The following is a 19,396-nucleotide window of genomic DNA, read 5'->3' as shown; positions in this document are numbered from 1 at the left end:
AGTCAACAGACCAGAAAAAAGACTTCTCTCCTTCTTCCTCTTCGTCTTCCAAGTTCTTCTTCTTCTTCTAAAGGCATCTCACAAAAAGCTCAAAAAGGCCTCTCCAGGCATCAAAAGTTAAGTCCCTGGTCATCATAGATGTCCCTATCGTTTGCTTATTTGTTTTCTCCGTGGAAATAAAGCAGGTCCTTCCTGTATTCTTCTTTCCCTCGGCCCCCAATCAGCACCGGCATATACATCACACATGGGCCATGCATTACAATATCACACACATCCTACTTTATGGGCGCTATACACTGTATATATCGAGGATGGGCAATGCATTACATTATTATAGATCTATGCTACACACTATACAATACACGCAATGTCGTCTGCCCACAATACATATTATATATATATATATATATATATATATATATGCAGACAAAACATTTGGAGAACGTTTCTATGGTAAGGTGTGTCGCGAAACACGTTTCATCGACTTCCTGCTGTGCTTCATTTGAGAGGAGAAAACTTAAAATACAAAGATTCCTCGTGTGAGGGTTGGTGGGGTGGCACACATTTTTTGCGTTATATAATCTAGAAAAGCGAAGAGAAATGCGTTTATTAATTCTAACGCATCAAGACACGTTTTCCTTCCTACCCAATCTCGATTATGCTAAACTGTTCCATTGTTACACGGCGAAGTCATCGCATTGAAGAACAATAAGACCAGCCCGTTTCCCTCCCTCCCCTCTAAGGCTTATCTTATATTAATCCAGCAGAGGATGCTGGAGCCATGGATCATGGGCCTTTTCAAGCTAATATATATATAATATTATAATTCACGAAACAAAAATTTATTATTCTGATCGAGGAACCTAGAGTCTAGACTCTGACTGGATTCAGATTTCAAGCAGTCTAAGAAAGTCCATACATGTACTGCTACGGCACAAGGTAGCTTTTACTACGTGGCCTTTCCCCGGTCACAGAAAAGTACCGGGAGGGGCAGAGGCATAAATCGAATGGCAATGAGGAACAAAATGCAAGCCTCAGGCTCAAGGATGTTAAAGAAGAACCAGCAGCAGAACACAAGACAAGATTGAAGACACCCACATCCTTTTCCTTTTTAAAATCTTTTCCACCTTGAAATTTGAATATTATATTTTTCTTTCTGGCCTCTGGACTCTGGAGTCTGACTGACTTGAGATTGAGAATCTGGATGCTTTCCAAAAGCAGATGGCTGCAATTTAATGACGGAAGGATTATTACGGGGAACATTTTTGCATCATGCATGTAGAATCACGCTTTCTTATGGGAGCTCAGAGCACTGATGAACATTCCTTTTCTTTGGAAGTTTGGGGTTCAGATTGATTTATTCATTTTGGGGTGGACTGCAGAGCTGAGACTCGAGAGTCGACCGAGAGAGGCGAGTGAGTTTGAGTTAATTTTAAAGTTTAAAGTTTAATAGGTAGAAAAGGACACTATCTACTATTAATAGACGTGATAAGCCCCGCTGGCCCACCTCCTTAAATGCAGGCTTTAGGCTTGGCAGTGTTGTTTATTGGGAACGCGCTCCCCTCGGAAAAATGTCTGGGGTGGGGGTTCATTTAAAAAATAGTCGTCTCTCGTTGTCTTCTCCTATTGAATTTCGTTAGCTCCATTGACTCTCCGCGACCAGCCGCGACAACAGTGTCCACCTTCTCAAAGGTCGTGCATCACTATATTATCATTATTATTATTAACCTTTACAACTACTGAAAACAAAAAGAAAACTTGCGAACCGCGTGCTAATATAAACGCTCGCTCTTCCAGCTTATAAAGACCGTGCCCATGTTGAGAAAACACGTAGATAGATGCAAAATTAAAACCTTTGCTTTTCACACTAACAAAGAGCTAACAAAACATGTACCTTTGAGTCTTCCCTTAGGATTTCATGATGACTTCTCTGTCTTCGTACCTTGTGAGGTGGCCACACCAAGGCACTTTGCTAGATTTTCGCAAATCTAGCAAGTAAAAGTAAGTACAACTTTATTTAGTAAGGAGGTGGGAAAACATGTCACACCACGTTCATTTTACTTCCAATATGTTCACTCTTTTCTTTTTAATGAGAACAAGTGTATGGTATTGAGTAGAAAGGAAAATATCTACAATGTCCATGAACAAGTTATATATGGAAAGAAAGTCTAGTACCAACTACTCATGGGACCGCCCTACAATAACAAGTTATATACCAAAAGCCAAATCTTTTCAAAAATCATAATTTAGTTTCTACTCTCACACATACATAATTTAGTTCCAAGGTGCTTGCACGAACACACATCACCAAAAATGATGGATCAACCATTTGGAGTATGCTGCCGTCGACTATCAACCAGATACTAAAATTGATGCAAACTCGTGCTCACCAAAGCTATAATTTAGATCAAATCAAATACTAGTAGGGCTACTAACACCCTAACGACATTGAAGGGTAGTGCTTCCCACCATGATAACACTAATCTATCAAAATCTTGCATGCTTAGATTGCATTGGAGCTGAGTTTTCCAAATCATACACAACCAGAGACATATCTATTATAAAATAAAAAAGATAAAACCTTTTTCTTATTAAATCAAATCAATAAACTCATTTTTCATATCTAATATGGCAATCTTAACAATCATTGGCATTCCAACTAGATTTGTACCTTAGTTATCTATTTATTTTCTATAGTAGGAAAGCATTGAATCAATAATTACATAGGTGTGAGCTCAGATTCGACCTAGTCTATCTAGCACTGCTACTCAAAGGAGGTATCCGTAGTCTTTGAAGCTCCATTAAAGAACCTCTTAATGCTTTTTTAGCCAATCACCTCCTACCAAATAAGATAAGTGCACAATTGACCCACACCATTTTTTTGTGCCTTCTAAGTCATTAACTTGAGGGTTTAGCCTTTAAAAATTTCACTACTTGTAAAAATACTAGTTTGTGATTACACATATCTTGTATATCTTGTTGGTGATTCCCAAGTACTAGTTGGTGATTACACATATCTTGTATATCTTGTAAAAATACTAGTTGATGATTCCCAAGTACTCATTACTCATTGTATATCTTGTGGTAAGACTCTTGAGCTTCCATTTGGAATTCGATTTGGGAATTTTCAAAGATAAAATCTTACCACTTGCTCATTATATGGAGTTAGACACCACAAAACTTTAAAATATAAGCTAGTAAGACCTCTGTATTAAGCAAAATGGCCACCCAAAGAGTACTTAGCAAGTTTGAGGTTTTAGCTTTCTGACATGGCAATCCAAAGTCATGCAACTATTGAAGCATAAGGGCTTATGGAAATTGTGGTCCCCACAAGGGCTCTTAGGGAATCTTGGTCACCAAAGGCACAAAGATGAGTTTGAAAGATAATAAGAAAGAGAAAAAAGGCAAGATGATTGGATATATTGCATGTGGCTTCAATGATCGATGCATCCTTACATTGGGCTTAACAAAGTTTTTGGCATGTACTTAATGTCAAACTTGCTAAAGATTTGGTCATTTTGAAAAAGATTATTGCATCCAAACAAACCAATTACACGAGTAAGCCATCACAAGATTATGATATAGTTAACTCAAGACGTACCGCCATCCACTAGACACCTACTTTGAGATAGGTGATGCATTTGGGCATTGTATGATATGTTAGGATAAAGTTTGGATAAGATAAGGATAGGCAAACATGTGGACAAAAGGATCCCATACTTATCCTCATTGTAAATATCTCAAATGTTTAGAGTAGAAATTCACCTACCTCATTTAATGTACCATGTATATATACAACTACTAGCAGCAATGAAATCAACAACTGCAGTTCCCTCTACTCTTTCCTCATCGTCTATATCTCTTTCTCTCATTGTGCACAATGTCTTCTCATCTACTTATCATCTAACCCCTGGTTTCACTCTATGGTATCAGAATGCCAGGTTCTAGTTCTCTAGCTTATCATATCTTCTCCAAAATTACAAATCGCTAATCCTCCTTTACTCTCATTATTCCAACGGCTCTCGTCAATGCCACTACCTCTTACAATCGACACATCAAGATCGACAAAATCAATGGTAGTAACTATCAAGTTTGGAAGTTGAGGATGGAACTTTACCTATCTCAAGCCAACCTATGGAATATCATCAATGGCAAGGAAAATTGACTTGAACAAGGAGTAAACAAGGAAGATTGGATGCAAAGAGATGCAACTACAATAATGGATATATTTATCCATTATGGAGATTGACAAATACAACTAGTAAGAACAATACCCCCCCCCCCCCCCCCTTCCAAAAGGTATTTGGGATTTCTTCAATGATACCTATGAACACACAAATATTATATATCAAATGGCCATGTTCATAAATTTATCCATTGCCACTATGCATGAAGATCAATTTGCCACTAAAGTCTTAGAACAGTGGCAGTGCTTGCTAGATGAAACCATAATATCTACTTAAGTCATCTTTGAAGAACTACAAATTATATTTCTTCTCTCCTCTTTGCCTCTATCCTCGAGAGCTTTTATTACCACTCAGACCTCCATTGATAAACTCAAGCTTCGGCCTCTGATCAATAGAATCAAGCAAGAGCAAGTCATGAGAGATACTCTTTCCACTTCTTCTACTCAAGATTCCAAAGCCCTAGCTAGAACTGCATACAACCCAAAACATATTCACAAAAGGGCTCACTCCCTTCACCCAAAGCCCAAGTTTTCTCCTCGGTCCAAATTCAAAGGAATCCTTGGTATTCCTCATTACAAACCCAACTCTCATCAGTCATTCCAATCCTTATCTCTAGGAATCCTCACTATCATCTCATATGTGATGTTTGCAAAAGACAAGGTTGTATAGAAAAGGATTGTCGGCAAAAAAATAGATTCAACAAGCATCACTTAAGGGGGCAAGCTCACTTTGTTAGCATTCGAAATTATGACGCAGAAGTCAACCAGATACCATCATCAGCTTAGCTACAAGTGTCTAGGTACCTCATTCAAACGCTAAGTAAGAATATACATGTTCCTAGACTTTTGAGCTACTCATCATATGACTTTTCATAAAGAATGGTTGGTCAATTTCAAAGAGATTTCTACTCTACTTAGTGTTGCCATGGGGGACAACAACATCTAGCAAGCTCACGGCTATGGCACCATTCAAGCGGAGCTTCCATCCAATCATGTAATCAAGGTACATAAAGTTTACTATGTTCTCAATCTCAAGGAAATTTCTTTTAAGCATCAGTGAGCTCACTTCTGAAGCTTCTCTCACTACTCACTTCTACAAAGACCATTGTGTCTTGCAGCTACTTTCACCTTCTCTCACACTCACTTGTCCAAAATTAGGTCGGCCTTACATACTTGGCCATTCAATTCTCCAACCTCTTGCAAATGCTTCCGCTAACTCCACCTCACTCTCCAATACACCACAAGATTCTCTTCCATGGCACTTTCGACTTGGTCATGTTGAGCTTTCGTTAACTCCACCTCACTCTTCAATACACCACAAGATTCTCTTCTATGGCACTTTCGGATTGGTCATGCCTCTCAACATGTTCGGCAACAACTTATCCATCAAAAACTTGTCTAGGGTATTCCACCTTCTCTCTCACAACTTTCATTTTGTCAAGCTTGTGCTCTCAGCAAAGCCACACATCTTTCTTACTCCAAATCTCACTCCATTACAACTCAACCCCTTCAATTAGTACACTTTGATATTTGTGGTCCCATCAACCTTATTTCTCTCACTAGAGCCAAATACTTCATGGTACTCATTGATGATTGCTCTAGATATACTATTCTATTTTTTTCTCATAAGAAAGTCGCAAGCCTTTTCCAAGTTCCAAGAATTCAAAGAAGTAGTGGAGAATAAACATGAGTTATGCATCAAAGCTCTTTAGACACATAATGGAGGAGCGTACACATCAAATGAGTTCGAAGACTATTGCAAAGCCTTTGGAATTCAACATGAGCTTACCATACCATATCATCCACAACAAAATGGAGTTGTTGAATGTAAAAACCACACTCTACTAAATGCTACAAGAGCTATGCTATCAGTAGCATGGCTTGGAAAAGAATATTGGGAGGAAGCAATTGCTACAACAACATATCTTCAAAACATGTTGTACTCTACCTCTCTACACAATCACACTCCCTACAAACTGTGGTTTGTTGGCCACCCTTCTGGCCTATCACATCTGAAGATATTTGGATGCATTGCTTTTCTTGTTAGAATTGATCAGAAATCCAAATTCTCTCCCTATACCACACACCTTATCTTTATTGGATATGGTGAGCCCTATGGTCACAAAGCTTATCATTTTTATGACCCACAGAACAAAGTCTTCCTTTATGGTAGGAGTGCTATATTCAGTGAAATCAATCTCTTCCCAAACTCTTCCACCATCAAAAAATCACAATCTCTAACCATTTATCCAATTTCCCCATCTACCACCACATCTTTGAATTTATCATCTGCAACACAAAACTCCAATGATGGGCCCACTACATCCAATTTGTCATTTGCTACACACACATCTCATCTTGTCACTCACATTGATGGGTCCCAACTCTCTCACACCCACTTGCCACTTCACAAGGCCTCCCAACCTCTTGCCACATATGGAAAAATCCTATAAAACAAAGAAATTATTTATCCAATCTTAAATACTACTATTAACTCTCTTCCTAGCTCATGACTGCTTGCTCACATGACTGCTTTTTTGACACCATCATCTTCTACCTCTTCCCTCATGACTAGTACACTTACCTCCTCGCCTCTAGCAACATCAAAACTAGCTTTAGGGCTACCTCAACAAGATTATATGGTGCACAACATTCAACATATGGTGCCAGATATACATCATGAGTAGTCCACACATGCAACTAGCTATCTTCCTTTTATTCCAACAACTAACCTAGCCCCTATCTCTTCCATTATTCCATCTTACCCATGCAATCTAAGCTCCTTAACTACCCCTTCATAGTTACATCCATCTTAGCTACCCCATGCTACCACCACTACATAGCTCTAAAAAGCCACAATACTCAAAGAACAACAATCACAAAATCCTTTAGTCCACTCCCATTAGTCTCAACTACTCAGCAATGTCGTCTCTCATCTCTTGATTAGCTTCATTCACTCACAACAAAAACTCCAATACGAAAAGAATATTCCAACTCCATCCCCACTCTTTGAAGGTTCACATGAATAGCTACCATGTCTTCCACTTCAAGCAACTCTCCTCTTACTGCTTTCATTGTAACTACTCTCAAACCTCCATCTCCAATTTCCCTCCCATTCCCATCAATCTCTTCAGCTCTTCCGACTCTAGCGATGATGGAGTCATGTCACTATCGAATCCATGCTATAAGAGCTTGAATGACCTCCATGTCCAAGCCAATATTGCCATTAGACAAGCACGACATCCACCTCCTAATAACATTTTTAAGCCACCCAAATGCCCCTTGGTAAATCAAGAACTCTGAAGTCATGAAGCTTCTCAGTGTGGCAACCTGCAATGCTCAAGGAATACAAGCTCTTCTTCAAAACCACACCTAGACATTCGTCTCTCTTCCTCTGAGGGAATCAACAATTAGCTGCAAATGGGTGCACCTAGACATTGGTCTCTCTTCCTCCGAGGGAATCAACAATTAGCTGCAAATGGGTGCTTCATAAAAAGCTCAAACCAGATGGTGCCATTGATAAGTACAAAGCTCAACTCGTAGCTCATGGTTTTGAAGAGATTGAAGGCCTCCACTAGGAAAGTTCATTCTCTCCCCTACTGTCTATGACTTCCTTATGGGTATTACTTTTCCATGGCTCCTCATTTCAAATTAATTCTACATCATGTCATGTCAAAATTGCCTTCTTACATGGTCACTTAGATGAACAAATTTATATATCCAAACCTCCAAATTTTGTAGATCCCAAAAATCCTACCCATGTTTTTCTTTTGCATAAAGCTCTCTATGGCTCGAAATGCACCAAAGTAATGGTACACTCGCATTCATACTCACTTAGCACATCATGGCTTTAGAAGGCTAGATACATATCATAATATCTATATTCTCATTCAAGGCAACACAATCATTATCCTAGGTCTCTATGTTGATGACATTCCTATCCCAACTAACTCTCATTATGAAATGTCCAAGGCCAAATCCATCGTATCCTCCCAATTTGCTATAACAGATGATGGTCCTATCCATTACTATATTGGCATTGAAATTGAACAAACACCCACATCCATAAAAATGCATCAACACACCTACATCATGGCTATTGTCTCCCACTATTCCATGCAACAATGTAATCCCATGGTCACTCCTCCTGCTCAAAATCTCTAGCTCAATCCCATTCTCTTTCTAATGAGCAAGCCCATGAAATGGAAACTATTTCTTCTATGGAAGCACTTGGATATCTCAAGTATTTGATTGCTTGTACATGTCCAGACTTGTCTTATGCAGGATATATTTGTTCCAAGGCCATGCATCAACCCACATATAAACATTAGAAGTAGCTGAAACAAGTCTTGAGATACCTCAAGGCCACATCTCATGTGAGGCTATGTTTTTCCAAAGACAGCAATGACTTTCTTTTAGGCCTATTTGCATATAGATTAGGATGGAGACCTTGCTACCCAAATATCTCTCACAAATTTTATTGTTACTCTAGCAAGTGGTCCTATCTCTTGGAATACTAAACAACAACACTCAGTAGCACTTTCTACTACAGAAGCCGAATATGTGGCATGTAGTATGGCAGCCCAAGAAGTTATCTGCATTAAGAAACTCTTATAGGAGACTAGTTTTGGATATCACCCTCAACAAATTCCCATCTTCGCTGACAGCAAAGCATGTATCTTTGTGGTTCAAGGCCCTAAATTAACTCTCAAACTCTACCATATTGATATGATATATCATTTTGTACAAGAATTAGTAGAAAATTCCCATAGCACCCTTGATTATGTACCTTCCTATGATAGTGCTACTGATTTTCTCACCAAATCAATTTCCCACTTAAAGCACAAAATTGCAATGCAAATCCTTTGCATGCTCTTTGGGGAGGGGGGCATAATGTTATAGATAGATGTAAATCATGATCTTCAATGGTACTCTCTTTTCTTTACAGTTGTATTCAATTAAATTTTCTATGGAATCCTTTTGATGAGGGGGGATGTTATGATAAAGTCCGAATAAGATAAGGATATGCAAACATGTGGACAAAAGGATCCCATAGTTATCCTCATTGTAAATATCTCAAATATTTCCTTTGCATGCTCTTTGGGGAGGGGGGGCATAATGTTATAGATAGATGTAAATCATGATCTTCAATGGTACTCTCTTTTCTTTACAGTTGTATTCAATTAAATTTTCTATGGAATCCTTTTGATGAGGGGGGATGTTATGATAAAGTCCGAATAAGATAAGGATATGCAAACATGTGGACAAAAGGATCCCATAGTTATCCTCATTGTAAATATCTCAAATATTTAGAGTAGGAGCTCACCTACCTCATTTAATGTACCATGTATATATAAATCTACTAGCAATGAAATCAACACAACTACACTTCGCTCTACTCTTTCCACATTGTCTCTATCTCTTTCTCTCATTGTGCACAGTGTCTTCTCATCTACTTATCCTCTAACCTCTGCTTTTCACTACATGATATAGCCAAGGAAATGCTATCCAAATAACTCAATTTTTTCATTTCTCTAAACCTCTATACACCATATTCTTATAAGCATAATAGGGAACTCATAAGGGAAAAATATATATGTGATCACACATCTCTTATGATAGTGGCCATTGATCATGACCAACCACACCTCATGGAGAGTATTAACATATTCAATGTTTGAGTATAAGAAAGGTCTAACAAAGTAGAAGGATAATCATAGAAAAGTGGGTGGATAAGTTGGCATCAAATAGTGGCTATATACAATGTACTTGGAGTATCCATGTGCCTATATAAATAGGCATCACATAATGCAACCTTATCTTACTTTGCTTATATCCGTGGCTTTCTTTGTGTATCACCCACCATAGATTTCTTCACATAAGCTATATAATGTTTAGACATAACATGGAGCATTCATGGCCAAAAGGCTCAGAAACCACACCTTACTCCAAATGCTAGACATCTTTGAAACTTTTCCTTTACTATCCAAAAACTTCATTGATTATAATCATCAATAAGAATTTTCTTTAAGAAGATGTCATAGAAGTCTATTGGTCATTTATTAAGCTCTGCATTATTGTTCATCTTGTATACAGCAACATTTGATCTCAAAGATTTATCAGTCATCTTGTAAACTTTACACTATTGTTCATCCTATGTAATTCTACATTTGAAGTTTGCATTATTCTTCGTCTCAATAATTCTAGATCTCAACTTTTATATGATTTTTAGGTCTTGATAATAGAGTCTCTTGAGTATTATCACACTTCTCAAATCCTTTTAGAATAAATGATAATGTTGAAAACTTTAATATATTTTAGTCTAAGACATGTAGATGCAATCTACAATGGAAATTTCCATATTGAAAAGTTTCAAGGCACATCTATTCATGGCTATCATAGCTATGGCTTATGTGTTTTACAATGACTTATCTTTTTAGTTAGTATTTAGGCATTTAGAAACAAAAGAGGGAACATGTTTGTATACGAGCCTTGAGGTTGTAGGTTAAAGGGGGTTACTATTTGATGCCTTGCAACCTCACTAACATGGGGTGACAACTATAAACGTAGAAATTGGCCGATTCTCATCTCATTAGACAACTCCTTGTTGCTAAGGTAGTTCCCTCACAAAAAAAGCTAAAGCTTTTATGAGAATGTTTATGGATTGCATCCTAGCATCAACGATCTATAATTTGTTTCAAAATCTCTTGGAAATGTAAAAAGTAGAATTGGTTATTTGGAGAATTTAGGAAAAATTGTTGATTAAAAAATGAATAATGCCTAGCATTATTGTGTAGGTGATTGATGGTTAAGTATACTTCTTCCTTGAGTTCTTTACCATGTCAAATACATTGATCGTACTTTAGCACATTAATTGCTTTATCGGTTGAGAGGCTACTCAATAAAACATAATGGGGAGCATGTTTGTAAGTCTTGCATTATATGACACTTTATCTAATAAAATGACAAGCTCCTCCATTGGATGCTCGAAATTGGACTACCCAGAATCGAACACTTGTCAAATAGGACATCCGATTCCCAAAATCGGACGCACGAAAATCGAACCAACTATCCGATCGGATACCCAACCATCCAATCGGACAACCTTCCCCAATTGGACCGCTCGTCCAGTCGAACACCCCATTTGTCTAGTCGGACACGCACAACAATCAGATCACTCTATAGTTGGACCAACCGTAGGACTCGTACCTAACTACAAATTGGACCACCCTTTGGAATCGGACCATCTGACTCTGAGAGTCAGACCACCCAGAATCGGACAGTCTGATTTTGGGACTCATACCAACAAACTAGAACAAGAAAGTACAGACCAAGAGACCATATAGAGCCAAAGGCACATTATAGATCTATCACTGGACTGAAATCTAGAGCACGTAGTTCAAAACTTGGCTGCAAACGGTCGTTTAGATCAGGCATGGTGTTTAATGTAACAGCCTTGTGGGCCAGGGGGAACTGCCCCCCTCCCCCTGGGACCTCCTATATAGAGGGGGCCCTCCGCACCTCCCCCAAGTAGGTTGGAGAGAAAACGCATGCTATGACAGATCCTCCAAATTAGATCCTAGTGTAGTAGTGGCTCCACATAAGCATAGATTCTCACTTGCAAAACAACAACCAAAAGCCCATACCTGAACAAAGACAAATAGAGACCCTAGAACCTCTATGGGTCAATCCAGCCACAACAAGGGCAAAAAGGCCATACCATAAAAACATGTATAGGTTGTGTGCAGACTGCATCTAATCAAAGTGGAATGCAACAACATCAAGCTACAATTACGAGGATGACTAGACATGACAATCTTGACAATAGATGCACTTTGAATGGCACTACACAGACGACCCAAGATATCAGTGGGGATCCACATTTGGTTGTGCAGTTAAGGACTCAAAGGCATGCATCAGAAGGCTCAAATCTATAAGTCAAGACCTGGAAGATGAAGACATAGTACCGCTTGCTTATCTTAGGGTCAAACTCACCGCAAAAAGAGAGCATAGTGTCGATGCTCTCATTGATGGAGGAGAAGATTTTAATATCTTGACCTATGAAGCATGGACCCTACTAGGCCAACCAGAGCTCACACCAACTGATGCAACTCTTAATCCTTATGAGAGACACCCACAAGCACTTATGGGAAAGTGCAAAATCCTTGTAACTATTGAGACTGAAAGCTTGCCTATCCTATTCCATGTTCCCCCAAATAGTGCTAATTGTGGAAAGGAAACCCTCTTAGAAAAACCCTTTAAAAGGGTGACAAAGTGTGAGGTTGATTATGCAGCATAGAGGATACACTTGACACTACCGGGTGTGAGGATAATCACAACCTTTAGCAAGGGTGACCTCATCAAGCCTCGAGGGAAAGACAAGGAATATTCTAATATATTAGGCAAGCCTAGTAACAAGAGAAAGGACTTGTTGAAAGAGTTGATAGAAGCGAAAGTTGAACAAAGAGAACCAGTGAGTGAGGCCATGATTGAAACAAGAAGTTCAGGAGACAATGCCAAGGATAGGCTTTGGACTTATAAATATCGTAGAAGACCACAGAAGAAGCCCAAGCCTTATGGACAAAGGTATCAATGGTGGAGAGCCAGCACAATGCAGTGATGGATATCCAAAGTGTTGCTAGGTGCTCAAGGGTATTACACAGGTAATTGATGGATTTGGGTGCCAAAGCCCCCTACTAAACCACCTCTATCAGTTGAAGGCCAAGATTGTATCAAAACTGAAGAAGTGCAGGAGAAATCCAAACGAAAATCTAAGTCTCAAATCAACAACGTTGGAGTGACTAAGCCCCTCACGATTGAAATCAAGAAACCAAGCATGACTATTCGAAAGGTAGATCCTTAGCCTAGCGTGCCTAACAAGCCGATGTCAGGTATAACCATCAAGTGTGCACAAGGACCACTAGTGCCCAAGGAGCCTTTGACTTCCCAAGAGGATAAGGAGCACCACAGGAGCATTGTTGCTCATGATAAGGCTAATTGCTCAATAAAGCAAATGGTAGAGTCGTCTAATAGCCATAAGCAAATCTTTCAGCCACCAATGCAAAGTCCACCAAAGAGTCCCAAGTCTCCTACACCCTCTTTCTCTAAACGAATGCAAGAAGCACAACAATAGTTGTCAAGTACAACTGGTCAATCTCAATCTCTATCTCCATCTAAGCTTCCAAATGTCCAAGATGTGGGACATGATAGCACCCTGAATTCTCAACCTAGGGATATGCCTGTGCAATCCACTGTGGCTAGCTCAATTGACGCTTGATATGCACAAGCGAATGCTCAAAGGGCAACAAAGGACACGACCAATTCCAATTTTCCTAAGGACTTAACATCGCAGTCTACTAATAGTAGTCAGTCCACTGAACTAGCTGCTACTACTTCCAATCATGAATCACAACAATCACAGCCTTTGACCATGACGATGCCCCTTGCGGAACGTGTCCTTAGCAATTTACATGTGGAAGAGGTGTCACAACCAACATCCTCAACACCTCCAGCATTTTCAAAGCACCTAAAACCTAGGCTTAAGGAGAAATCTCTTGAAGATTTGGCCAAGGAGAGGGCGTATCTGAACAATGAACCAAAGATGAAGTGCATGATGAAGCTTGATCACAAGCTAACAGCCATCACGGGTGCATACGTCCATGTGGACATTGGAAGGCCAGCATCAGAGCATACAAAGCTCATAGTTGAACCCTTGACTTGGGATAAGCAACAACATGTTTGCTCCCGCTATGTAGATGTTGCTAAGGAAGTCATACAAGACATCCCAAAGGCCACAACCAGAGAATTGCGCTTGATACCCTCACTCTATACTGCTCAATGTCAGACAAACAAGGAAAAGCTTGAAGCAATCAAATGAAAATGGAAAGGACAAGGCAACTTAGTGCAGAAATAGTATTCCAACCAGAGTGTGGTAGCCAAAATTAGCCATCGACTAATGACACTCGCTGAGCAAAGGAAAGCCCTTTGGACATCAAGACATGATCCCACGTATGTTGCCCCGACCTCATTAAGAGTGTTGGCAATAGTCCATGAGGTCCAGCTTTCTGCCACTGTCCAAAAACATCCCTTGTACGATAAATTGCTTCTAGAAGAAGATCTACACGTGGCTAGCAGGCTAGAAGTAGGGAGTATGGTACTTGATGTTAGCGCATATGTCTTCTGCCTCAATCAAGATCCTGCAATCCTAGATCTCTATGCTTCCCATCAATACAACCCTAACTTCTTCAGCTAGTTTAGTCCAAGCCTTCATGATAGGAACCCTAAACCGTCTCTTGGTTCTACGCTAGAGTCAACCAAACCTCAAAAGCAAGAGAAAAAAATCTCTAAACACAAAACCCGCTCTGATAAGAAGCAATGGAGACATGTTCCAATGGGTAAGGACAAGAGTCTAAAGCAAACACCTGACTAGGAGCAACTGCCAATGCAATTGGATGAAGGGCTAAACGCAGGAGAATCAGCTGAAGAGCTAGACCCTCCGAAAAGAGAGGTAGCTTTACCCTCACAAAGCGAGGTTGTCCAACAGGCCGCGGCTATGTCCCATGAGGACATACCAAAAAAAGAAAATGTTGAGGCCAAACCAAACACATCAACGGCTGACCTAGTTCAAGGTCCTAAGTACTTAAAGGATACACCTCAATTACCTAAGAAAAAGAGGAGAAAACAACAAAAACAATGGCAGTTGCAAGTGGCGATAGACACCAAGAGGATCCAGACCAAGAGCACTGAAGAGCTGAGGAATAAAACATCGAGTCCATCCACCAATGAATCCATTGCCATCTCTCCTAACAGCGGTGAAACCTCAAATGCATCCATGTCTTCTGATAAGTCAAAGCAACCATTACCATCAACGGTTGCTTGCAACACTCAATCCATTGACAACAGAACTTGCATTGACCAATCAAGAGTGGATACAATCACAATAGGGTGACAAAACTATACCAGTCACATCCAAGGAAAACCATGATGCAATAGCAACAAAGCCTCAGGAGAACTGTGAAAACCTCGAGGACATAAGCAATCCTAGCATTGACCAATCTTGCTCATCTAGGCCTGAGCCCCCAGCTAAACTAAAGCATAGGGAAACCCCCAAAACCTTGCATGAGATAGCAACCAAGCAAGCCTTCATAAAACATAGAAGTGTCATAGAGTGCTTGGCTGAGTTGGATGCTAAACTCAAAATATTCGCACGTGTCTACGTCCTTGCAGACATGGGCACATTCCCTAGGGAGCAACTTAAGGAATACTTGTCATATCCTCTATCCTGGGAAGAGCAAGAATATCTTGATGAGCACTATGATAAGCTCCTATATAAACGCATGCAACTCATCTTTGACGAGGAAGCCGACAACTTACCCTTAACTGTGACATTCAACAATGTGCTTTGCCAACCAAATCTCTTAGAGATAGAGCAACTAAAGTGACAATCAGAAGATCGAAGTCAGTTTGAAAAACATTGGTTTGAAAACCGTGTTACAATTGTCGAACTTGGAGCCTAGATTATGACAGGTCTCAGAGGAGCGATTGACAAATGGCGGTCTCAAAGAGACCCAACCTATGTGGCGCCAACTTCCTTTCAAGTATTGACTACCATTTGGGGTATGGACTAGCCAAGAAAACTCTCTGGTTGATAAGATTCTCATTGAGGAGGAGCTACATGTCGCGAGTAGACTCGGACAAGATACCATGCTACTCGATGTTGCAAAATATATGTTGTTATTGAGTAAGTTGCCATGAGTGCATGTGCCACACTCCAGTACAATTGTAAGTTCTACAATTGGTTTTTATCCTCACGAAGTGACATGGATTCATAAATGTGTACATAAATAAACAATGAGTTTTGTGACTGTGTATAAATAATACCAACACACACAAGCAACGATAGTCAAGAGCAGGAAGAAAAGTTGGGTTTGACAAGCTGAGCTCCTCAAGTCCCCCTCTCACCACGTGTCTAGAAGTCGTGTGACCGCTCCCGCCTCTAGGTGGAGGGCATGCAGCCCTCATTACCACCATGGGAAGCCCTGGCCAACACCTATGAGGTTGTAGATGGGGAGTTGTCCCCTCCTTCTAGGGACAAGCCCTGCTCCATTCCATCACAACCAGTCCATGCAACTTGCAATAAGCAAAGATCTACTACTGACTAGAATCTGCCCCACATTTGAGGCAGGTCGAATATCATCACAAGGTCCATCTCTCTACAACAAATATTGCATGCCTCGCGTCACCCCTCCTCGTCATATGTGCTTGATAATTTGCTGTTTAAATTCCTTTCATGTGAGTAGCTCTGCCTTGCCTCAGGATCTAACCCTTGGTTCACATTTTGCAGGTTCCTCAACAGTAACCTGCCATGAAGCACCCCATGCCATTGGCCTGCAAGGAAGCTCTCCTGCGCACCAGCAAAAGGGAGCACATGGGGCAAGCTCCGCCACTGGAATGCTACGTGCCCACCCTAAACAGGTATTCGCTGAAACAAGGCCCAAAGTGGCACTGCCCAGGATGCAGGCCAAACACTCCCAACCCAAGAAGAGGAAGGTTGAAGGGAACACCCAGAGGGTAGCGACCCTCGACGTGCATGCCCTCCCCAAACATGCGGGCACCAGATGCTCAAAAGAGGAAAAGGAAGCTAGAATCAAGAATGAATTTACTGAACTATTTTAGAGCATTCTTAATACGATAGCGGCCAAGGACTACACCATTTGGGTTCCAACCGATCCCTCCCCAACCTTGCCTAATAGGAGCTCACCACCAGCAATGCCCCAGTCATCTAGTCACCCGGACTCACCTCGCCTCATACAAATAGAATAGCCCCTATTTCGTATAAGATGCTTACCAAGTGCTATCTTTCTATGACTTTTTGTCTTTAGATGATTAAAAGGGGGCAGGTTCCCCAACTGTACAAACCTTTCTTACCTACTTCTAATATATTTCACGTATTTAACAAAAATAAATAAAATCAAGCATCGGTGATATGCATTGAAGTCAACACCATAGGATTTAGATAACTAATGTCTTTTTGCATTGCACATGCTCATTATAATTGAAGCATATGACTTGCATGTACTCTCACAAAAGTTGTCAAGTGGATGCAGGATGATGCAGGTCTTTGTACGAAAGTGTTCAATGTCCAAGTCACGACAAGACCACCCATTCCACAAAGAGCGATGACGAAAACCCCATTACTAAAAGGGAAAATCACCCCTGCAAATAAAGCATACATTGCATTTAAACATGGCCCACATCATAGTCATTGGCTACTCTCTCTTTCCTAGCCAAACTCTACATCTGGCTCACTGCAATTGCCACCTCAATTATACCGATGTCTCACATGTTACAAAGAGGTTTGCAAAATCTCAAGTGTATCTCTCTATCTCAATGACTATTCCTCTAGCAGTGAGGCTAGTAACACAATCATCCTTTTAATATCCATTTTCCACAGCCCTTGGATCTCAACAGTTCTCAGTTCAAATGAAAGGTTGATCGCCTCAATGTATTGCATTGGTTATATTCATTTTATAATTTAAAAAAAGAGAAAAGAAAATGAAAAAAAGAGCACTCATGATCATAGCACATCACTTAGGGGTCCTCAAATTAGGTACATCTAGTGACCTTGGTCAGTTGCTTCTGTCCCTAGTCCCCTAGCCCTTGACACATCCCCCACAATTGTTCAAGGTATATCAAGGGCAGGACATGCCTAGGGAGCTTGTCTCACCTATGGTTAGACCTGTCACCCTGATCCATTTGCACGATTCTTTTTTCGCACTCCATCTTAGTACCATTGCAATCAATAGTGATAAGAAGGGCACAAAAGACCATGGAAAGTACATTGTACGCTTCAAACAATGCAAGTAACCACCAGCTACCAAAATCTGTGTCAATGAACTCAATTATGCTACATCATGTTGTTAAAATCACAAATGATGTCTCAAAGAGCCTTCGTGTGTACTTCTCCTCAACATCAATAAATTTTTCCACCCCATTGAACCCTTACTTCATCCACACATTGCTACGAGGAACCAGACCATCAGTCTTCTAACTACGTAATATCTATGCATGGGCACTCACCACAATCTATACACAGTTTGGGTCCTCAAGTGCATGATATTACTCTCAGCTTGCTTAGAGTAATATGCTTAGAGTTCGACCTGTCTCCCAAACTAATCAAACTATGTATTGTGCACACAATAAGAAGACTAGCACTAACCCCTAGGGAGAGACCATTTGAGAGGTTTTCAATTGCAAGCATTGACAACTTCAACAAAAATACCATCAACTCTTCATCAACACTCAACTCTGAACTCTTGTCTTTTCTCATCATGCAAGCCCACCAGAGAATCGTCATGTGCGGAATCCCCACAAACCAACCCTTGTGCCAGCCATCAATGCAATTCCCAACAGCCCTATCCCCAACTCCAACAACCCTACCACCAGCCACCCAGCCCACCAATGTTCCCCCAATGGCCTTCATCCACACCACCACCAAAACTCCTCCAAGGCAACCACAACTGTCCCATCCATCTGCATCTTCGATGCATGCCAAAGCTTGCTACCTACGATGGTGAGTGCCATGGGACTGGCACTTGTCTAGGAGGGGGGTAATGTTAACCCTTAGACAAACAAGGTGGAAAATCTAGATTTATCTAAAGTGGAAGATAGGGCCAAGGCAAAGTGAAACAGAAGATGAAGGTGCACCAAGAAGAATCTGGAAACACAAGAAGTGCAAAAAAGTCCTAAATCAAGGAGAAAGGTGCACAAGAAAAAGCACATGTCAACACTTTTGTAAAAGAGTACAAGGCGCACCATGATTTATTTTAAGAAGCTCTGGGCTCTCACTTGTGCAATTTGTAAAGGTAGATGGGTGGTAGGAAGGAAGCTAGGAAGATAGAAGGATAATGGGAAAAAGGGCCTAGGCCATGGCTGCTCATGTAAAAAAGGGAATAAGGGGATGACCGCCCAAAAGGGATTTAGGATTTTGTATATAAAGTTGAAAGTGAATGAGAAGCTCATTCTTGTGTGTGGCCAAAAGTAGCTCTCCTCCTCCTCTTCTTCTTCTTCTTCTTCTTCTTGCTTGCTTGCTTGAGTTTGTGCTTGAGGGAGGGAGTGTGAGAGTGTGAGGGAGTGAGTTTGCGAGGGTGAGGGACCGTGGTGGAGAAGCTCTCCATATTTTCCTCTCTTCTTCTCTTTTCTTGCTTGCGG

The 19,396-nt window shown here is 40.5% G+C and overlaps 1 protein-coding gene across 1 annotated transcript in view; it reads left to right on the top strand.

The window, feature by feature from the left end:
- LOC148028343 (uncharacterized) overlaps positions 1 to 16,861 on the top strand; it is a 159,381-nt gene extending 142,520 nt beyond the window's left edge. Inside the window, exon 3 of the mRNA XM_087689947.1 lies at positions 16,530 to 16,861. Coding sequence (XP_087546073.1) covers positions 16,530 to 16,861 — 332 coding nt within the window. The remainder of the gene's footprint in view (positions 1 to 16,529) is intronic.
- Positions 16,862 to 19,396: the final 2,535 nt, after the last annotated feature.

The sequence above is a fragment of the Lygodium microphyllum genome, chromosome 12, assembly GCF_053477565.2.
Source record: "Lygodium microphyllum isolate KBCC chromosome 12, Lygodium_microphyllum_v1.1.10, whole genome shotgun sequence".
NCBI lineage: Eukaryota > Viridiplantae > Streptophyta > Polypodiopsida > Schizaeales > Lygodiaceae > Lygodium > Lygodium microphyllum.
The sequence above is the reverse complement of the archived record's forward strand: the minus strand, read 5'-3'. Positions and strand labels throughout refer to the sequence as shown.